This window comes from Ranitomeya variabilis, chromosome 1 (genome assembly GCF_051348905.1).
Source record: "Ranitomeya variabilis isolate aRanVar5 chromosome 1, aRanVar5.hap1, whole genome shotgun sequence".
Taxonomy (NCBI): Eukaryota; Metazoa; Chordata; class Amphibia; order Anura; family Dendrobatidae; genus Ranitomeya; species Ranitomeya variabilis.
This window is the reverse complement of record NC_135232.1, coordinates 50087637-50111165: the sequence shown is the minus strand read 5'-3', so window position 1 is coordinate 50111165 and position 23529 is coordinate 50087637. Positions and strand designations below refer to the sequence as shown.

The 23529-nt window shown below is 42.4% G+C and overlaps 2 protein-coding genes across 6 annotated transcripts in view; both read left to right on the top strand.

The window, feature by feature from the left end:
- Nucleotides 1-22480, top strand: part of DYM (dymeclin) — a 293499-nt gene extending 271019 nt beyond the window's left edge. For 2 of the 5 annotated variants that reach the window (XM_077283443.1, XM_077283428.1), the window contains one exon: nucleotides 19850-22480. In XM_077283443.1, the coding sequence (XP_077139558.1) occupies nucleotides 19850-19999 (150 nt within the window). In that variant the 3' untranslated portion in view covers nucleotides 20000-22480. The remainder of the gene's footprint in view (nucleotides 1-19849) is intronic. The other 3 variants (XR_013221122.1, XR_013221124.1, XR_013221125.1) reach the window with 3 other exon arrangements.
- LOC143793695 (uncharacterized) lies at nucleotides 3819-6486 on the top strand. The gene is made up of 2 exons (XM_077280732.1): nucleotides 3819-4422; nucleotides 4484-6486. The coding sequence occupies exons 1-2, from the start codon at nucleotides 3974-3976 to the stop codon at nucleotides 4956-4958; spliced, it is 924 nt and encodes a 307-aa protein (XP_077136847.1). The 5' UTR covers nucleotides 3819-3973; the 3' UTR covers nucleotides 4959-6486.
- Nucleotides 22481-23529: the final 1049 nt, after the last annotated feature.

Here is a 23529-nt window from a genome sequence, read left to right as displayed (position 1 = left end):
TTTTTCTGCTGTAATTCTCTCCAGATTCTTAATATTTCCAGATTCCTCAAAAAAAAATGTACCTACCGTATATTGAATTTGGGAACGAAATACCCAAAGATTATGTCTACGTGTCAGCGGTATATTCAGTGCCTATCTCTCCGGGTATTAGAAAGTCAAGCTGTCAGCAATTAGTTTTACCCCAGAGCTGCACTCACTATTCTGCTGGTGCAGTCACTGTGTGCATATATTACTGATCCTGTATTGATCCCGAGTTACATCCTGTTTTATACCCCAGAGCTGCACTCACTATTCTGCTGGTGCAGTCACTGTGTACATACATTACATTACTGATCCTGAGTTACATCCTGTATTATACCCCAGAGCTGCACTCACTATTCTGCTGGTGCAGTCACTGTGTACATACATTACATTACTGATCCTGAGTTACATCCTGTATTATACCCGAGAGCTGCACTCACTATTCTGCTGGTGCAGTCACTGTACATACATTACTGATCCTGAGTTACATCCTGTATTCTATTCCAGAGCTGCACTCACTATTCTGCTGGTGCAGTCACTGTGTACATACATTACATTACTGATCCTGAGTTACATCCTGTATTATACCCCAGAGCTGCACTCACTATTCTGCTGGTGCAGGCACTGTGTACATACATTACATTACTGATCCTGAGTTACATCCTGTATTATACCCCAGAGCTGCACTCACTATTCTGCTGGTGCAGTCACTGTGAACATACATTACTGATCCTGTACTGATCCTGAGTTACATCCTGTATTATACTCCAGAGCTGCACTCACTATTCTGCTGGAGCAGTCATTGTGTCCATACATTACATTACTCATCCTGTACTGATCCTGAGTTACCTCATGTATTATACTCCAGAGCTGCACTCACTATTCTGCTGGTGCAGTCATTGTGTACATACATTACATTACTCATCCTGTACTGATCCTGAGTTACCTCATGTATTATACTCCAGAGCTGCACTCACTATTCTGCTGGTGCAGTCACTGTGTACATACATTACATTACTGAGCCTGAGTTACATCCTGTATTATACCCAAGAGCTGCACTCACTATTCTGCTGGTGCAGTCACTGTGTACATACATTACTGATCCTGAGTTACATCCTGTATTATATTCCAGAGCTGCTCTCACTATTCTGCTGGTGCAGTCACTGTGTACATACATTACATTACTGATCCTGAGTTACATCCTGTATTATACCCCAGAGCTGCACTCACTATTCTGCTGGTGCAGGCACTGTGTACATACATTACATTACTGATCCTGAATTACATCCTGTATTATACCCCAGAGCTGCACTCACTATTCTGCTGGTGCAGTCACTGTGAACATACATTACATTACTGATCCTGTACTGATCCTGAGTTACATCCTGTATTATACTCCAGAGCTGCACTCACTATTCTGCTGGTGCAGTCATTGTGTACATACATTACATTACTCATCCTGTACTGATCCTGAGTTACCTCATGTATTATACTCCAGAGCTGCACTCACTATTCTGCTGGTGCAGTCACTGTGTATATACATTACTGATCCGGTACTGATCCTGAGTTACATCCTGTATTATACTCCAGAGCTGCACTCACTATTCTGCTGGTGCAGTCACTGTGTACATACATTACATTACTGATCCGGTACTGATCCTGAGTTACATCCTGTATTATACTCCAGAGCTGCACTCACTATTCTGCTGGTGCAGTCATTGTGTACATACATTACATTACTGATCATGTACTGATCCTGAGTTACCTCATGTATTATACTCCAGAGCTGCACTCACTATTCTGCTGGTGCAGGCACTGTGTACATACATTACATTACTGATCCTGAGTTACATCCTGTATTATACCCCAGAGCTGCACTCACTATTCTGCTGGTGCAGGCACTGTGTACATACATTACATTACTGATCCTGATTTACATCCTATATTATACCCCAGAGCTGCACTCACTATTCTGCTGGTGCAGTTACGGTGTACATACATTACTCATGGGTAGTCGGGCTGATATACTGGTTTGTGCTGTAATACATCATGGACACATACAGATATAGGGAACGTGTAGAGTGCGCCGTGGCTGCGGGTCACTGTCAGGACAGGCTCCTCTTTCGGTTCCATGATGATGCAATACCGAAGATGTAATCACCACGTTCTATACCGCGTCGCACAGTCCTGCAGCCCAGAGACACATTACACTCAGACATATTTTTTGTTGTTGCAGGACCTGGTGTCTGTCTCCATTTAGCCCAGTTGCATAATCCTTTCTTTCCCAGAATTAGTTTTGTTCTTTTACGGCTTCTCTCCAGTTGCGCCATCATTAGCTTTACACAAAGCAGCAGCTTTTCATCGGAAAATAGATTTTTCATTCCACCATTTTTAAACGAGTTCAACAATAATGTAAGGTCTAAGGGTCCAGATGGAGGGACACAAGGATGGGATTGTTTGGGCTGTAATCCAGAGACAGCAGTACCAGCGGTGTCATCACCAGATCATTTATGGTACTTGTACATCATCATCACTGTCTCCATTGGGGCTCACATTCTATGTTCCCTATCAGTAAAGCCCCCGTCACACTAAACGAGGTCGCTAGCGAGATCGCTGCTGAGTCACAAGTTTTGTGACGCAACAGCGACCTCAGTAGCGATCTCGCTATGTTTGACACGTAGCAGCGACCAGGCCCCTGCTGTGAGATCGCTGGTCGTGTCGGAATGGCCTGGACCTTTTTTTGATCATTGAGGTCCCGCTGGGTAGCACACATCGCTGTGTTTGACACCTTACCAACGACCTCGTTGACGACTCAGACACCGACACATAGGCGTGCATTTGCGTTGCCTTTTCCGCACCCCTCCGCTCCGATTGGTGGTCGCTACTGCGTTCTGATTGGCGGTCATGCCTTCAACAGAAGGCGACATGTGTCGCCTCATAAGGCAAGGCCGCCACCAATCAGAACGCAGTAGCGACCACCAATCGGAACTGAATGGGCGCGGAAAAGGCAACGCAAATGCACGCCTGTGTGACTACAATGTCACACAGGACGTCCCTCATCGAAGGTCTGAATCGTCATAATAGCTGCCATGTGACAGGGTCACAACGACCAACGACATCGTTCTACAGGTCGGTACAGGTCGCCGCATCGCTGCTGCGTCGTTGGGAAGATCTCACTGTTTGACATCTCACCAGCAACCACATAGCGACGCAGCAACGATCCCTGACAGGTCGTATCGTTGTCGGGATCGCTTTAGCGTCGCTAAGTGTGACGGGGCCTTTAGTCTATGGAGTGTGCGAAGAAACTGGAGAACTTGGAGGAAACCCATGGAAACACGGGGAGAACATACAAACTCCTTGCAGAAGTTGTCCTTGGTGGGATTTGAACCCAGGACCCCAGCGCTGCCGTTCTAACACTGAGCCGCCCATTTATCTTTTCTAACATATGTAAGAGAAGATAACTGGTGTCCAAAGTGGAGCAGTTCAGCCAATATCTGAGGCCAGTTATGGTGATAATGGATATGTATAGCATGTTTAGAGGGGTTTTCTATGACGTCCCCATTTTCGTATACATCCACTACTCTGTGCTCAGCCCTTTCTTCTGACGGTGTCAATGGACCAGTCATTTGTGCATACGTCAGGCGTGGTTCTCCACTTCCTGGCACATTCAGCAGAGCTTTCTGGTCTCCTGGTCCCACTATGTGGAGCAGAGAGTAAGACTGTAGCTGCAGGATTTTATTGACGACCCTTCTGCAGTTGCAAGATTTAATTGACTCCGATTCTGTAGCTGCAAAATTGTCATGGTCTCTGCAGAATTTTATTGACACCACTCCTCACCTGGAAAGATTCTGATGCCCCTTCTGCAGCTGTAATATTTTATTGACACAGCTTCTACAGCTGCAGGATTTTATTGACACTACAGCTGTAGCATTTTATTGACTGCACTCCTCATATGGAGGATTGTATTGACACCACTCCTCAGCAGCAGGGTTGTATTGACACCATTCCTCAGCAGGAAGATTGTATTGACACCACTCCTCAGCTGGAGCATTTTATTGACACCACTCCTCAGCTGGAGCATTTTATTGACACCACTCCTCAGCTGGAGCATTTTATTGACACCACTCCTGAGCTGGAGCATTTTATTGACACCACTCCTGAGCTGGGGCATTTTATTGACACCACTCCTGAGCTGGGGCATTTTATTGACACCACTCCCGAGCTGGAGCATTTTATTGACACCACTCCCGAGCTGGAGCATTTTATTGACACCACTCCCGAGCTGGAGCATTTTATTGACACCACTCCCGAGCTGGAGCATTTTATTGACACCACTCCCGAGCTGGAGCATTTTATTGACACCACTCCCGAGCTGGAGCATTTTATTGACACCACTCCCGAGTTGGAGCATTTTATTGACACCACTCCCGAGCTGGAGCATTTTATTGACACCACTCCCAAGCTGGAGCATTTTATTGACACCACTCCCGAGCCGGAGCATTTTATTGACACCACTCCTGAGCTGGAGCATTTTATTGACCGCACTGCCGAGCTGGAGCATTTTATTGACACCACTCCTGAGCTGGAGCATTTTATTGACACCACTCCTCCACCGGAACATTTTATTGACACCACTCCTCCGCTGGAGTTTTTTTATTGGCTCCATATTTTTTTTTTTACAGTTGCTAAATCCTGTAATGGGTAGTGGTATGCCATATGTGTTCTCCTGCCTGGTCTGCATCGCTGTCCCACAGATACATATCACAATTAGGTCTGTTCAGCAGTGTAAGGTACAACTGCTTTTTACAATCTGTTTTTCGATGTTATGGACACGGGTGGACCTCCTCGAGTTCGAGCCTGGGTCACAACACATCCTTGATATAAAGTGTCACGAACCCTTAAAGTGCCCCTTTGGCCTCCCCTTGTACAGCCGGTGACTCTTGTTTTTGTAGCATGATACAGGAATAAGACAGATGAGAAATGAAACAGGAAGAGCGGACAGTCACAGTGAGTAGGTGCACTGGAGCCAGACGCAGGACAGTAATAGAGAAAATATGTACTCTGGTAATGTGAGGTTTCAGCTAAACCCCCCCGAGAGCCTTCATGTCGCCGGTGCTGGGCTCCTGTATGCAATCCCTTGGCACCGGATAACCGCTAGAGGTGAAGCTATGTATAGCGCAGCACAGAAGGGCTGTTCTCTGCCTACCAGGTCTTGTTAGGAGTAGTCCATAACAGCTGGAAGAGCAGACATGGCAGATCGGATTCCTTGCATGGCTTCCAGTGCAGGAAAGCATTGCATTATTCTTACTGCTGCCATGATGCCTCCCGGGTGGGAAATCTGCTAGAAAATCTGTATTTATTTTTGAGATTTAGCAATCTAGTCGTTGCAGAGAGACATAAGCCCACTGAAGTGTTTGCGGTAGGTTCATTCTTACATCTCTAGTCTTACATCTGTTCCAAGGACTTCCTGTGGCTTTTGATAAAGTCACGTGATTGGAACGGCAGACAGTCTGCAATGTATTTGGACTGTCTCGTTTTTGCACCTCTATCCAAACCACTGACGAGCACTTCTGCTTTTAGCTCACGCAATGTTTTCCCGTCGGCATACTGTGTAGTGTCTTTTTTTTTTTTCTCACAGTCTCTGGGTTGTAAAAGCAAAATGCACATAGCGATCCAACACAGAATAAGAAAGGCACCATCAAAACCCGAGCCGTGTAATGCAGGCGGGCTGTTCTCGTGCCTAATATTAAAGCCGGTCATCCTCACAATGTTGTCAGGACTCTGAACATTTTTTATTACCTTTTTGTGCATTAGTGCCCTTTTCCAAGATGGCGTCTTTGGTCTCATGTGCACTGTGTCTTCCTGCTATAACACTCCACCCCAGCCTTCAGTCTGTGCTAGAGTATTCTGCCTTGCATCCAGCTCCTGACCTCTGGTGACTCCCTGGCTATATACCTGCTCCTGTGAACCTGTGGGGTTATCCTGCTACTCTGCTCTGAGTTCCTGCTGCATACACCAGTTCCAGTAATCCTCCTTCATCTGCTGCTTGTGTTTGCTTCCATCTGCATTTGCTGGACATGTAAGCTGTTTCTGCTCTGCAAGAACCTGAGACTATTACCCAGACCTTCCTGGTTGAGCTAAGATATTATTTGAACTGCCTTATAAGCATATCTATCTGTGTTGTGCACTAAGCAAGGACTTATTCGTGTCAAGTATCCTCAAGAATGATTGTGCTTCATAGACTTTCTGCGTGATTGCATTTTCCTCTGAAGTTTCCTATTGACTGCTGAGCTGCATTTGATATTTGCACCAAATGTTGTGGACTTGTTTCTCTCTGCACCTGTTTGAATCACCGTGTGATAATCTAGACTTTACCACTTATAAAACTGTGTCCTGTAGTTGTCTTGTTCCACGCAAAGAGTCTCCTGAGTTATCCCCTATAATTATTACAGGATACTCTAGCCTAAAAAAAAAAAAAAAGGAGACTGCTGGAACAATGACTGCAGAAAACAAATTAGAGCAGGTGTTTTCCATAATTAGATCACTGCAGAAAGATGTGGAAGGTCTGCAAAAGAAGTTTGGAAGCTTTGAACACAATCAACAAGTGTTTGGACAGACTTTGCAGGACTTAAACACCCGCATGGCAGCCCAGGAAAACAAACTTGCTGGCATAGAGTCCCAGTATGGACGGGCTTTTTAGGACATGAGCACGCAAATAGCTGCACAAGCGACTTTTCCCTCTGGGCAACCGCCACCAGCTAGCCCACCTAAGTTGCCGCCATTCAGATTTAATGGTGATCGCGACAAATTTTGTGGCTTTGTGAATCAATGTATGCTATATTTTGATGTGCATGCTGACCGTTTTCCTAATGATAGATCCAAAGTATTGTGTGTAATAATGCGGCTGACCACACGAGCGCTCGCCTGGGCGAATCCGATGATTGAGTCTCGTGACCCACGGTTAAATAACTTGGATGATTTCTTGCCCGCTATGGCATTAATGTTTGATGATCCTAATCGCCGTGCAACCGCTGAATCTGCTTTATTGTCTTTACGCCAGGCAAAACGTTCTGTTTTTGAGTATACTACTGAATTCAGGAGATTAGCGGTAGATACCAATTGGGACAGTTATGCACAATTGCCTATTTTTAAAAGGGGTCTGTCTAGTATTGTAAAAGATGAACTATCTCACTCTGAGTCACCACAAGAGCTAGAGACATTTATACAGCATTGTGTGCGCAGAGACATTCGCCTTACTGAGCATAGGCAGGAGAAGTTTGCTGCATATAACCGTATTTCTAACTTTTCCCTTCCTTCCAAAGAGCCTGCAGGTAAAACATCTCGGGAGGTGGAGGAGGTGCCCATGCAAATTGATTCCGTTCAGAGGCGCGAGATCAATGAGCGCCGGGAGCATCGCCTTCATGAATGTCTATGTTTCTACTGCGGCCAGTCTGACCACTTCTTGATCAATTGTCCTGTGTGTCCTAGACGGCCTAACAAGGTGCTAGCAGCAGTAGGGGAGTATGACAACTGTGATGATGAATCTGACATCTCTGAATGTAGCCTGCCTTTAAACGCTGTATTCCATTCACTTTCTATGACTTCACCCCCCAAGGAGCTGAAGGAAAAGAACTCTCACTGTTCTCTCCCTATTAAGATCCTGTGTTCAGGACAGTGGAATTCCAGTGCAGCTATGATTGACTCTGGTGCAGGTGGCAATTTCATGGATATCGCATTTGCCAAGGAACATGGTATTGAAATTCAGCAAAGAGCCTCTCCAATTACCATGGAAACAGTGGATGGGTCACCTTTAATCTCTGGGCCTGTGGATCAGGAGACCGTACCCCTTGAAATTTTGTTGGAGCCTAATCATCAGGAGCAACTTTCTTTCTTGCTAATTTCTTCTCATTTTCCTGTGATTTTAGGCATTCCTTGGTTGCGTTCTCAGAACCCAATTATCAACTGGGAGACCAAGGAGCAACTCAGCGTTAACAGAAGCTGTCCCTGAGTCCACGGCTACGAAACCACATGTACAGGTATTTTCTTAACCTCCAGCATATAAAGAGTTCTCTGACATCTATGACAAGAAGAATGCAGATCAGCTTCCTCCACACAGGCATTATGACTGTCCCATTGAGTTGCTTCCTGGGGCAGCTATTCCTTTTGGTAACATATACCCTTTGGCGGCACCTGAGCTTCAAGCCTTAAAGGAGTATATTGATGAAAATCTGGCCAAAGGCCTCATACGTCCTTCTTCCTCACCAGCAGGGGCACCTATCTTTTTTGTAAAGAAGAAGGATGGGACCCGGAGACCCTGTGTTGACTATCGGGAACTCAATAAGGTAACCGTACGAAACCGTTACCCTTTGCCTCTGATTCCCGAATTACTGGAAAGAGTCCGCCATGCTAAGGTGTTCTCTAAACTGGATCTTCGTGGGGCTTATAATTTGGTGCATATTCGTCCAGGGGATGAGTGGAAGACAGCATTCAGATGCCGGTATGGACACTTTGAATCTCTTGTGATGCCCTTCGGGCTTTGTAACGCCCCTGCAACATTTCAACACCTTGCTAATGACATTTTCAGAGATTTGTTGGACCAGTTTGTAGTGATCTATTTGGACGATATACTAATCTTTTCTGACTCTCTACAGGAACATGAAGAACATGTCAAAACTGTTTTAAGATGTCTGAAAGAGAACCATCTGTATATTAAGCCGGAGAAATGCGAGTTCCATCGTTCTGAGATACAGTTCTTAGGTTATATCATCTCTCCCCAGGGGCTGAACATGGAATCTGGTAAGATTCAGGCTATCTTTGACTGGCCGGTACCCAAGAACGTTAAGGAGGTCCAACGTTTTATTGGTTTTGCAAATTTCTACAGACGCTTCATTCGAAATTTTTCTGATATTGTACGTCCCATTACTTCCTTGACAAAGAAGGAAAAGCCCTTTAAGTGGTCATCACAGGCTCAAGAAGCTTTTGATCGGCTTAAGATCTGTTTCACATCAGCACCACTGTTGATACACCCAGATCCAATACTTTCTTTCATTGTGGAGGTGGACGCTTCTGATAATGCTTTGGGGGCTATTCTCTCCCAAAGAACTGGAGAGAAGGGTCTGCTACATCCTTGTGCTTTCTTTTCCCATAGACTAACCTCAGCAGAGAAGAATTATGACGTGGGAGACAAGGAATTGCTGGCTATTATTGCGGCTTTCAAAGAATGGAGGCATCATCTGCAAGGAGCTGCACAAAAGATCATAGTGCTAACTGACCATCGCAATTTAGAGTTCCTTAGATCCGCTAGATTTCTTTCTCCTCGTCAGGCTCGTTGGAACTTATTTTTAAATCAATTTAACTTTATCTCGTACCGTCCAGGTTCTCTTAATGGGAAGGCTGGTGCTTTATCCCGAATCCATGCTGCGGATTCCGTACCTGGAGCCCCGTCCAAGACCATTCTATCTGATGCCAATTTCATCGGAGTTATACACGATCAGGACTTGTGGAAGGAGTGCAGGGAGGCCTATGAAGGTGATGTATTTCTGGCCAACCCACCTGTGGATATTAATCTTGTCTTTAAGGGTGGCATGTGGTTCAGAGATCGACGTATCTACATCCCGGAGGTCGTCCGTCTGCAGATCCTCAAGTTGGTACATGACTCCAAGTTGGCTGGTCACAGGGGGGTACAGAAGACACGAGTTCCTGAGACGATTCTTCTGGTGGCCAACTTGCCGGAAGGATACCAAGGACTATGTTCTCTCTTGCGAGGTATGTGCTCGTTACAAGACTCCTCATGTGGCACCTACGGGTCTTCTACAACCATTACCTGTTCCGTCCCGCCCTTGCGGGTCTATATCAATGGACTTTATTGTGGAGATGCCTACATCGGGAGGCATGAATACAATCATGGTGGTAGTTGATCGCCTGACTAAAGCTGCTCATTTTGTTCCGTGCACCGGCCTCCCCTCAGCTAAAGATACAGTGAACTTGGTTATACAGAATGTCTTTTGGTTGCATGGGGTTCCGGATGAGATCATCTCTGACCATGGAGTGCAGTTCACTTCAAGATTCTGGAAGGGGTTTTGCTCTGCACTCAATATTAATGTCTGTCTCTCTTCCGCTTACCATCCCCAGACAAATGGTCAGACTGAGCGTACCAACCAGACGCTGGAACAATATCTAAGATGCTATGTCAGCCATCTCCAGGATGATTGGTTGGAGTTGCTGCCGTTAGCCGAATTTTCATATAACAATTCTCAGAGCGACTCCACTAAATTTACACCTTTCTTTGCCAATCTGGGTTGTCATCCGTGTATCTTACCTAGGTCTCCAATTAATTCTCTGGTTACGGCAGTGGAGGAAAGGCTGACTGCGATGAGGCAAAATCTGGAGGTTCTGAAGGAATCCCTGACCACGGCTCAAGAACGTTATAAGAGATCGGCTGATAGATTCCGTAAGCCTGCACCCATGTTCAAGGTAGGAGATTCCGTGTGGTTAGCAACTAAGAATCTGAAGTTAAATGTTCCTTCACAAAAACTTGGACAGAAATTCATTGGCCCTTTCAAGATCAACGGTATTGTGAGCTCTGTGGCCTGCCGGCTGAAGCTACCTAGGACAATGAAGATACACCCAGTTTTTCATGTATCTTTACTAAAGCCTGTATCTCCTAATACCTTCCAGGGATGTGTTGTGCCACCTCCGCAGCCTGTGGTGATTGATGGGCAAGAACAATTTGTGGTGGAGGAAATTGTTGATTCCAGGATTCACAGGAATCGGCTCCAATATCTGATAAGATGGCAGGGGTATATCCCCCTGAGGAAGACTCTTGGGAACCTGTGGAAAACATCAATGCCCAACAGAAGATTTCTCGTTTTAATCAGAGATTCCCTGAGAAACCAGGTCCAGGATCGTCCTGAGGCAGCTTCTAAGGAGGGAGTAATGTCAGGACTCTGAACATTTTTTATTACCTTTTTGTGCATTACTGCCCTTTTCCAAGATGGCGTCTTTGGTCTCATGTGCACTGTATCTTCCTGCTATAAAACTCCACCCCAGCCTTCAGTCTGTGCTAGACTATTCGGCCTTGCATCCAGCTCCTGACCTCTGGTGACTCCCTGGCTATATACCTGCTCCTGTGAACCTGTGGGGTTATCCTGCTACTCTGCTCTGAGTTCCTGCTGCATACACCAGTTCCAGTAATCCTCCTTCATCTGCTGCTCCTGTTTGCTTCCATCTGCATTTGCTGGACATGTAAGCGGTTTCTGCTCTGCAAGAACCTGAGACTAATACCCAGGCCTCCCTGGTTGAGCTAAGATATTATTTGAACTGCCTTATAAGCATATCTATCTGTGTTGTGGACTAAGCAAGCACTTATTCATGTCAAGTATCCTCAAGAATAATTGTGCTTCATAGACTTTCGACGTGATTGCATTTTCCTCTGAAGTTTCCTATAGACTGCTGAGCTGCATTTGATATTTGCACCAAGTGTTGTGGACTTGAGTTTCTCTCTGCACCTGTTTGAATCACCGTGTGATAATATAGACTTTACCACTTATAAAACTGTGTCCTGTAGTTGTCTTGTTCCACGCAAAGAGTCTCCTGAGTTATCCCCTATAATTATTACAATTGTATCATGCAGGCTCATCAGGAAAGGACTTGCTGTGGATATACCGTAAAAGGCTTTCCAAGATTTGGGATCAGGCTTGGACTGGCCCAGCGGAGGACAGGAGGATCCTCCGGTGGGCCACTATGCAGGAGTGGGCCAGCACCCTCTTATAGGAGCAGTACTTGGCACTATATACTGGAATCACTATGTACAGACAGAAGCGGTATCTTATTCATTTAGCAATCTTCCCAGTTCATCTTCCTTTGTGGTTGAGCATAACGTCACATTTGCATGTAGCTGGAAAGCAGGGCCCTTGGCACCCCAGTTTGACACTGCTTGGTGCACATATATTACACTTTGGTGGGGACATAACTATCTTATTTGTACAGGGACCTTCCGATTTTTCCCCAACAGATAATGATGGGTAAAAAAGATCAGACCTGTTGAATTTTCATGCAAAGACCCTCAGTTCTCGGGGAAGATAAGCTGCTGCAAGAGATGTCTGACAGCCGCTCCTTTCTTCCCAGTAACCACATTAATGACAACTTCTTTCGGTTAAGAACCATGGAAAATAATCATACCAAGAAGAAATATTTCAGAACTTTTTTTTCTTAAATGTCACTTATAATCTGCACAAATTATTTGAGGGAAAAAAATTAAATCTTTTCAGGTGGGAAAAATAAAAATTAAAAAAAAAACTCAATGTGGTTGCATAAATATAAACTTTGATTTTCTTCTAGCAATGCTGTTCTTTTGCTGATTTTGAGGTCACTTAGGGTCATTGTCATGCTTAAAAGTTAAATTTCTTTTTTTACCTTCATCTTTTTAGCAGAAGACTGAAAGTTTTGTTGCAAAATTAACTGATGTTTGGAACGGTTCATAATTCCCTCCGCCTTGACTAAAGCCCCAGTACCAACTGGTAAAAACCAACCCTAAAACACAATACTGCCTCCACCATGCTTCACTGTGGGTATGGTGTTCTGTTGGAGATTCGCAGTGTTGGCTTTACGTCAAACATAGGTTATGGAATTATGGCCAAAAAGTTCAACCTTGTTCTCATCAGACCATGACACATTTCTCCATGTGCTTTTTGCAGGCTTGATGTAGATTTTGTCAAAACAGTTATGTTTAAATGTTTTGCTTTGTAAGACAATGCTTCTGACACAGACAAGACATACAAAGAATTTAGGAGATTTTTGTCACATTCAGCACAAAACCAGTACTTGGCAGAAATTCTTGCAGCTCCTTTAATGTTACTTTAGGCCTCTTGGCAGCCTTCTGGACCAATTTTATTCCTCTTTTCATTTTTTTTTTTGAGGGATGTCCACTTCTAGGTAAGGTCACTGTTGTACAAATTTAATCTTCCTTTTGATGACTTCTTCACAGTGTTGCATGGTATATCTAATACCTTAAAAAAAATTCTACCCTTCTGACTGATAACTTTCAATAATGAGATCCCTTTGCTGTGTTGTAAGCTGTTTCCAGACCATGAATTTTGCTGTAAAACGCAACTAAGAGAAAGTCAGAAAAATCCTACTAGAACAACAAAATATGAGATTAATGAGAATCGCTGTAAATGATGGCCATGTACGGAGTACTATTTATCATGTTTAACTTGTTATGGTGGAATAAATGAAAAATTAACTCCACATACGGTGTTCGAAAATTTCAATATTAAGACTGTAGTGAATGGAACTTCAAGAAGAGGTATTCGTAACATAGGTAGATCTTGGTGAAAAAAACTAACAAATGAAAGCCAAGAGTTGTGATCGCAAGTCAGGGGGGAAAAGGAGACCTCAGTCCTAAATTCCAAGTGCAACAGACAGCCGGCTAAGTGACACACAGCTCCCGCAAGATAAGGTTTCCCTCCATTTTTAATGCCATGGTCAGCTTCACAAACATTGTCCTCCTTGTTGTAATCATGTTGCAGAGTGGCAGTTTATTATTAGTCCTAGCCACATCCTTATAAATAATGAACTCGGTCATGTATTATCTCCCCCGGCAATTACAGCGATGAGGCTTTTTTATCTCAAGCCCTGTTGACTTAAGCATCAATTAGGAGCAGACACCAGGCCGGTTCTCATGGCTCGCTCTGTGCCTGACATGAATGGTAGCCATCCTGAGTGATCGGAGCCAGGATCACAGAGAGGTTACCTTGTCCACCACACTGCCTCCACTTGTCTCACCGTTTTGTAAACGCCTTTTCTGTCCCGTCTTCTTTATTTATTTTCAAGGCAAGATTCTGGGGTTCTATCATAGAATGGGTTTCATGACATTATAATTGAGGGTTTGGAAGTCACTTTGACATTTCTCCTGGGCAGAAATCCTCCTTACCAATTGCGGAGAATTTTTAAGATGACATCATTTGTAGATGAAAAGCCCCCCTACCTCGAATGGATAGTCGGCGGTTTCCATTACATTTAGATTTTACTTGGACTTCTTCAATATTTGGGAGAAGATTGTTTCGCTCTGTTGCCCTTCAGCCCTGGGTCGTTGGTTTGGAACTAACAAAGGGCGAGTGGAGTGGAGTGTTCTCCACATTTTTGCATGGGTTAATATCTTAATTTGGAATCTATATTGTGAGCCCTAATGAGTACAGGGACTGAAATGAGTAATCCCGATCACTGTCCAGTGCTTCAGAATATAGAAATAAGACATAAATAATTGCAAAGGCAACAATGACTATCTGAGCCACCACCGATAGGGTGAGATGTTACTGGCCCCACTAAGAGACGGCGATCAGAAATGAATTGCACATTCATAGTGACCGCCATCAGTCTTTATAGCCGTTCGAGCCCTACCTCCAGCCCCTCATCACCTCAATTGTCGACTTTTATATAGAGGAGATGGACGGAGCCGCCCTTCACTCACCACTTCAAGCCCCTGGTGGAGCCTCGTGAGGTTTCAGAGCTGCAGGTTACGGGGTCCGGCTTAGTGGATTGGCACAGGGTTAAAAGAGCCTTTCATTCTGTAACTACGCTTCCAAATCTGTCTGTGATCAGAAGTGATTAAGTTTTACCGTTTGACAGCGAGCATGAGGTGAGCTTAAATCTTGGCCACGAGCGAGTCCACATCAGTAGGGCTGTGTAACCATACCTCTTAACTGGGCTACATCAACATCACCGGCCGTCATCAAGGTGACAAACGGTTTCCAGGCCGCGCTGTCAGTCTCTGTCTTTCATTTCATGGCCGGTGACATCCTGAGGGCTTCTGCTCGGAGAAATCCAAAACTTCTCTACAATGTGGATACTATATGATAGACGTACAGAACTGTTCTCATGTTCCGCGTCATGGATGAAGGCAGACGGGAGGGTTACATACATCGTGATGAGGCGGATTTAGAAGGGTTGTTTGTTCTATCTAGAAGACATAATTTGAAGTTGAACCCCATTTTTTTTTTTTTTTTTTTTTTTTTTTTACTAATTTTAATTATTTTTAGATCAATTTTGCAGACCGCCTCCTTCCGTTTTGGGGTGAAATGTACAGTTCATTATTTACATTTTCTCGATATTGTGATTCTAACCTTGCTGCCAGGCTATGAACACCTTTTACGTGTAAAAAAGTTTTTATTCTTTAGTGGTGACATTCAACAAACTGCATCAAGTTGTTGTCTGCAATCTTCATTCTTTTCTCAGACCCTCCCAAGATGCAGTTTGTAGCCTGATTAAAGTTTTGAATTTTTCTGTTGTGGGACTTTCCCTTTCAGTAATATAGGCTGCATTTGAGCTCTGTGTGTTCCTTCTAGTAATATTAGATTGATGTGATATGTGTGTACATATACAGCTCTGGCAAAAATTAAGAGACGACTGCAAAATTTTTCTCTTTATAGGTATATTTTTGAGTAAAATGTAAATTATTTTATTCTATAAACTTCTGGCAACATGTCTCCAAATTTCCAAGCAATAGATGTTGGTTATTTTCTGAAAATGAGAAATGGTCAAAATAACAAAAAAAATGCATTGCTTGGAGAACTCAAATAATGCAAAAAAAAAGTTCATAATCATTTAGAAACAACAATACTAATGTTTTAACTCAGGAAGAGTTCAGAAATCAATATTTTGTGGAATAACCATGATTTTTAATCACAGCTTTCATGCGTCTTGGCATGCTTTCCACCAGTCTATCATACTGCTCCTGGCACAATAATGTAAGCAGTTCTTCTTGGTTTAATGGCTTGTGACCATCCATCTTCCTCTTTATTGCATTCCAGAGGTTTTCAATGGGGTTCAGGTCTGGAGATTGGGCTGCCCACGACAGGGATTTGATGTGGTGGTCCTTCATCCACACTTTGACCTGGCTGTGAGGCATAGCGCATTGCCCTACTGGAAAAACCAGTCCTCAGAGTTGGGGAACATTGCCTGAGCCTAAGGAAGCAACTCTTTTTCCAGGATAACCTTGTATGCGGCTTGATTCATACGTCCGTCGTAAAGATTACCTGCCCAATTCCATCCTTGCTGGAGCATCCCCAGATCATCACCAGGTTGTCTAATGGTTAGACGGAGACCTGGAGAGGCGTAGAAAGCCACAGTGTCTTGCACCCACTGTGAAATTTGGTGGAGGATCGGTGATTTTTAATAAACTATTTAGAAATTTTCTTAAAGTGGTTTTCCCTGCATTGATGACCCATCCAAAGTATGTCATAACTATCAGATCGGTGGAGGGCTGATACCTGACAACCCCTCATAGCTCCTATCGGCTCCAGCTGCGACCAGATGTAAGGATTGAAATGAGTGAATCTGTTTTCTGCAGTATCGGAGAGCAGTCATCAAATGGTGTAACAGAACAGTGGTGTTTCCGCTCCATCAGACAACTTGCATTCACCACTTGCCACTGCTACTTGCACCTTATCGGTGGCGGTGCCAGGTGTCAGATCTTCAGTATTGTGGAAAAGCTCTTATCTATGTATTTAGGAAGCAAATGAACAATACAAAAGAAAGAGATGTGAAGATGTACAAATCCATTGTAGCGTTTGTTAAAAAATGAATAAAAAATAAAATGTTGTAAATGTACTTTACATGTTGCATAGGCCTAGCCTAGTGTTTGAGTCTTTTACCTTTCTTTATTTTTTAGAAATGCATGTTTTCTCTCCCTCCATACCTGTTAAGAATAGCTATAGGCGACTGTTCAGACTTGTGGTAACTGTTTTTAAAGGATTTATCGAGGATTTTCATAAAGTTGCCTAAAGGCAGGGAATGGTAGAACATAAAGAAATATTAATTACGAATTACTAAATTCCCTCGCCACTTCAGTGTAATTCGACTAACTTGACCATTGCAGCCAAGATCTGGCAAATATTTCACACTTTATCAACACCGGCTTGACCTGTGCCAAAGACAAAAATAAATGTAGAATACTGCTCCCTTTATAAAAGAATATAACTACTAAAGTACTGTTCCTATGTACAAGAATATAACTACTATAATACTGCTCCCTATATACAAGAATATAACTACTATAATACTGCCCCTATGTACAAGAATATAACTACTATAATACTGCTCCTATGTACAAGAATATAACTACTATAATACTGCCCCTATGTACAAGAATATAACTACTATAATACTGCTCCTATGTACAAGAATATAACTACTATAATACTGCCCCTATGTACAAGAATGTAACTACTATAATACTGCTCCCTATATAGAAGAATATAACTACTATAATACTGCTCCTATGTACAAGAATATAGCTACTATAATACTGCTCCTATGTACAAGAATATAACTACTATAATACTGCCCCTATGTATAAGAATATAACTACTATAATACTGCTCCTATGTACAAGAATATAACTACTATAATACTGCTCCTATGTACAAGAATATAACTACTATAATACTGCTCCTATGTACAAGAATAGAACTACTATAATACTGCTCCCTATATACAAGAATATAGCTACTATAATACTGCCCCTATGTACAAGAATATAACTACTATAATACTGCCTCCTATGTACAAGAATATAACTACTATAATACTGCCTCCTATGTACAAGAATATAACTACTATAATACTGCCCCTATGTACAAGAATATAGCTACTATAATACTGCCCCTATGTACAAGAATACAGCTACTATAATACTGCCCCTATGTACAAGAATATAGCTACTATAATACTTCTCCTATGTACAAGAATATAACTGCTATAATACTGCCCCTATGTACAAGAATATAACTACTACTGTAATACTGCCCCTATGTACAAGAATATAAATACTGTAATACTGCATCCTATGTACAAGAATATAACTGCTATAATACTGCCCCTATGTACAATAATATAACTACTATAATACTGCTCCCTATGTACAAGAATATAACTACTATAATACTGCTCCTATGTACAAGAATATAACTACTATAATACTGCTCCTATGTACAAGAGTATAACTACTATAATACTGCTCCTATGTACAATAGTATAACCACTATAATACTGCTCCCTATGTACAAGAATATAACTACTATAATACTGCCTCCTATGTACAAGAATATAACTACTATAATACCGCTCCTATGTACAAGAATATAACTACTATAATACTGCCCCTATGTACAATAATATAACTACTATAATACTGCCCCATGTACAAGAATATAACTACTATAATACTGCTCCCTATGTACAAGAATATAACTACTATAATACTGCTCCTATGTACAAGAATATAACTACTATAATACTGCCCCTATGTACAATAATATAACTACTATAATACTGCCCCATGTACAAGACTATAACTACCATAATACTGCTCCTATGTACAAGAATATAACTACTATAATACTGCTCCTATGTACAAGAATATCTATAATACTGCTCCTATGTACAAGAATATAACTACTATAATACTGCTCCTATGTACAAGAATATAACTACTATAATACTGCCCCCTATGTACAAGAATATAACTACTATAATACTGCTCCTATGTACAAGAATATAACTACTATAATACTGCTCCTATGTACAAGAATATAACTACTATAATACTGCCCCCTATGTACAATAATATAACTACTATAATACTGCCCCCTATGTACAAGAATATAACTACTATAATATTGCTCCTATGTACAGAAATATAACTCCTATAATACTGCCGCAATAAAAAGGACCTGGCATATATATGTATATATAGAATATATGACTGGTTCCATGCTGTGACACGCGTACGCAGTATAGCAGACACCCGGACAGCAGTGACCCAGACAGTTATGAGAATTCTGTAATCTTAGTGTCAGAATACACTTGGGAGATGGAGGGACAGATAATATCCATTTCCTGCGCAGAGGAAATCAGTGGTAAATTGTCTTTTCTCAGGCTAATGGCGATACATTGAATTCCAGCTGAAAGTCTTGTGTATTATTAAAACTTAAATGTCCAAAGAAGGAAAAAAAAAACCCTCCATTATGTTTGATTCCCGAGGAAATGGCATTGTGACGCTGCGCTGAATGGAGGGTCTCATGTCTGCTGCACCATAAGAGACAATGGCGCGCTCTACAGAGACTAATCACTCAGCACTTGTATGATAGAGCCATTGTCTGCACAGGGAGTTTTCATTATCCGTCTATTCAATGACTTGTAGTGTTTGTATAGTAGGTGGTAAACATGTATATGGCATCTATGAGAGCAGACATTAACCAGTTCTGCCGCCGCTCTCCCATTCATTCAGTGGCTTTCATATCGCACAAAGCTTTCTTTTTTCCTCCAGCATTTCCCGGCTTGCAGACTTCAATGACTTTTTCCCCATTGTTGCAGTAATATTAGAGCGGAGTACTCTACGTTCTGCAGCAGGACTACATGAGTGCAGCCGAGACTGTTGGAGAGGGTTCATATCGGAGCCACCCGCATCTCAGAAACGAGAAGTGCCCAACGAAAACATTGTACAGACCTGCGTGTGTCAATGAACCCAGCAGCCGGGTTATAATATGCCGCACATTGAGCAGAGCGAAGATCCAAATATTTTTGCTCTCCCCTATAATCAGGCTTTGACCGGGTGATGGTGATGAATACAGTCAGCAAATTTGGGGCTCAGAAGCAACCTCAGTGCCTTTTATGTGCCAAGCCCACCACCTATACCAAAAATTAGGATGTTTCCTATACTTAGGGGACCTTATGGGGCAAAATCCATTTAAATTAAAAAATGTACAAATCATAATAGTATTGACCATACAAAAAAAAGTATAATAACCTCCCTTGTTTTCCCCCATAGAAATTCCCTGAGCTGAAGTTCAAGTACGTAGAAGAGGAGCAGCCGGAGGAATTCTTCATCCCGTACGTCTGGTCTTTAGTTTACAACGCAGGCGTTGGCCTGTACTGGAACCCGCAGGACATTCAGCTCTTCACGATGGACTCCGGTTGATGGAAGCTCCCCGGTACAAAATGTAGCTTTGTGGGATATCTCTGCTGCATGGTGGGACCGCGCGACCTTGCGCTCTGTGAAGTATGGTTGTCTTTGGATCCCACCTTCCCCCCAATACGAGGAGTCATATCCTAAGGTTCTACACGATGTCTGACTCTTGCACCACAACCAACCTCGCGTCTTCATTTTTAGGTGTTTCTCTATATTTTTTTCGTATTCTAATTAGTCCAACGTTGCACAAACAAAGTAATAATAATTGTAACCTATATTTTTATTTTGGCAAGATAAGGGCGGTTTTACATTTATAAATATATCTATGTTTGCATTTGAATAAAGCTGTAAAAGTAGCGGCATGAACGTCGTTGACGTATCCTACATATCTCGCAGTACGAGGTACTGCCCATCGTATAGTCCCTATGATAGGTGTCGCACTTCCGGGACAGGATATTACATCCAAGGACTTGCTACTATTTATAATGATGTGACAATCGGAAACCACAATCGTTTTGTCTGCAGTGCTGAAGTGATCAGGTCCGATTATATGTTAATTTATTCCAAGGATTGGACTTCATTTTGGTTAATGGGATCTGTACAACGGGTTAGATTTTAGCTTGTCCACACATGAGAACCACCCATGAAGATGGTCGGACATATCATTCTCTCCCCACTTCCTCCTAAACATTCACTTTTGGACGCAGAAAAATATGAAGCATCCTAGTCCCTAAAAACATACTTAATTTTTGAGTTTACATAAATGAGGAATATCGAATGCTGATTTTTTTCACCAGTGACATGTGAAAAATGGTGGGGTTTTTTTTTTTTTTTTTACCAGTGACAGGTCAGGAATGGTGGTTTTTCACCAGTGACAGGTGAAGATTGGTGGTTTTTCACCAGTGACAGGTGAAGAATGGTGGTTTTTCACCAGTGACAGGTGAAGAATGGTGGTTTTTCACCAGTGACAGGTGAAGAATGGTGGTTTTTCACCAGTGACAGGTGAAGATTGGTGGTTTTTCACCAGTGACAGGTGAAGAATGGTGGTTTTTCACCAGTGACAGGTGAAGAATGGTGGTTTTTCACCAGTGACAGGTGAAGAATGGTGGTTTTTCACCAGTGACAGGTGAAGAATGGTGGTTTTTCATCAGTGACAGGTGAAGAATGGTGGTTTTTCATCAGTGACAGGTGAAGAATGGTGGTTTTTCACCAGTGACAGGTGAAGAATGGTGGTTTTTCACCAGTGACAGGTGAAGAATGGTGGTTTTTCACCAGTGACAGGTGAAGAATGGTGGTTTTTCACCAGTGACATATTTTTCAGCTGATTTTACCCTGTAGATATGCACCATACAAAATATATTCACAAGCCTTAAGTGACGCTCAAGCTGTTACAAAACTGCAACTCTCAACAAGCCTTTATAGACAAAGGCTATTAATACATAGTGAGAGTTGTAGTTTTGCAAAAGCTGGAGCACCACAGATTAGAGATTACTGCTCTAAGTACTTTGTTTTTCAGTTATTAGATCCCTGATATTACCATAATGGTACTGTTTTTCCACTATGTTCACACTGGTGGAGACATTAATACGAAGTCCATTCTGTATATAAACCATATTTATTTTGATACTGAGACTATATAATCTAGTATTGATTTTTTTTTTAAAGTGCATAGTTTTCTACACCTTTCCTTTCTGCATTCTCACTTTCCTCTTGCTTCTGCCACATTAAGACATGGACACCATTCAATCATCGGCTTGAGGAGTACAGACTAGTGATGAGCGAGTATACTCCTTTCTCAGGTTTTCCCCAGCACGCTCGGGTGGTCTCCGAGTATTTATGACTGCTCAGAGATTTAGTTTTCATCACCTCAGCTGAATGATTTACAGCTACTAGCCAGGCTGAGTACATGTGGGGGTTGCCTGGATGCTAGGGAATCCCCACATGTAATCAAGCTGGCTAGTAGCTGTAAATCATTCAGCTGCCGCGATGAAAACTAAGTCTCCGAACACTAACAAATACTCGGAGACCAGCCGAGCGTGCTCGGGAAAACCCAAGCAACGAATACACTCGCTCATCACTAGTACAGATGTGTTCTAAAACCACCAAAGAGATCCCTGGGGTAGGGGGAATAAAATCCACTTATGATTCATATACACGTGATAGTCTCTCTTTCAGAAATTGCATTCATTTTCCCAAAATATAAATTCTTCCATTTTAAGTTGAATGTGTTATCTGAAATTAAGATCTTATGTTTAATTTTTTTTTTTGTTTTTTTTCTGTATTTTTACATTTTTATTATTGATTTGTAATTGTAATCCTGACTGTGATGATAATGAGACTCCTGAAAAGTCAATTGTTTAGAACAGGAAGTCTGATATTCTAGTCTGGTATTGGGCTCAATGGTTATTGTGAAAATTGCAAGTGTATTTGATGATTTTAGTTTTAAATGAAAAATGTTTAATTTAACATAAAAACCTTATTTAACCAGTAGATCATTCTCAGATAACACCTTTTCTTTAAAAGAAACCTTACAAGAAGTTCATACTGTCCGAACCTATATCCGCAAAAATCAGAAACAGGCTCATCTTTTCTAGCCATGTATGTTTTATTAGGAAAATGCTGCAGCAATGCGGAGAAAAATACACTTTGAAAAAATGCCCAGGAACCACCGATCCAATTCATAAAGACTGGCATTGTTCACTCACACTGGTTTTTGATGATGAGTTGTGCTGGAGACGGTCGCTCCTTATTCATGAAGAGGTGTATGCATCTTCATGAATCAGGAGCATCGGTGTGCGCCTTGCCACAAATTCTACTCCAAGATTTGTGTCGTAGCAAATACCACCGTTCGCAGCGCCCCGGGTCCGCCCCTACGTTGTCAGAGCTGAGCGAAACGACCTAAGAATGACAAAAGTCGCGTAATTTTAGCACAGCAGACAGTTGTCCAGACAGTCCAAAATTACTCAACTTTTCAAAGCTTTTAACCCAGACTACTGGAATAAAATCTCTGATGAATTGGGCCATGTACATCTTGGCTTACTAGTCCAGGGAGACGTTTCCCCGTGGCTACTCAACTCCCTGCTCCCCAAACTTTGACAGGTCTTTCCCCATGTGTGTGTTTTAAGGAGAGACCGGTCAGTAAAGTGGGGCAGGGAGAAGCCCCCTGGGCCCTGCCTCTTGGACTAATCATCCAAAATACATAGTCATCGGCCGACTTTTCAAAGTATGTTCTGCAATAGCAAAGCCGTGTCTGATTCTTGCCCGTGGTTCGGGCAGCCTGATTATTCTGTCACTTTCCCTTTTAAGAATTTGAAATTTAGTTTATTTTTTAAATATTAAGAAAAAATGTGAAAATTCTCATTTGCGCAGTCCCTTATTTATAGGCCTTCAATAGCTGCTGGGATGTGGTGCCAAGCCAGGATTAGTTTAATAGAAATCCCAATATTCTTCCCATTTTTGTTTTGAGAAAATCTCCTTGGAATGCACGCAACTGGATGGGGATATTGTGGGGTTTTTCTTTTGCTTCTTTATCAAAATTC

What these genes read in the sequence shown, in the direction of transcription:
- LOC143793695 (XM_077280732.1), top strand. Translation starts at nt 3,974, where the DNA reads ATGGAGGATTGTATTGACACCACTCCTCAGCAGCAGGGTTGTATTGAC. An exon ending in TTTATTGACACCACTCCCGA is followed by an intron (nt 4,423 to 4,483) that starts GTTGGAGCATTT and finishes ACCACTCCCAAG; the next exon opens with CTGGAGCATTTTATTGACAC.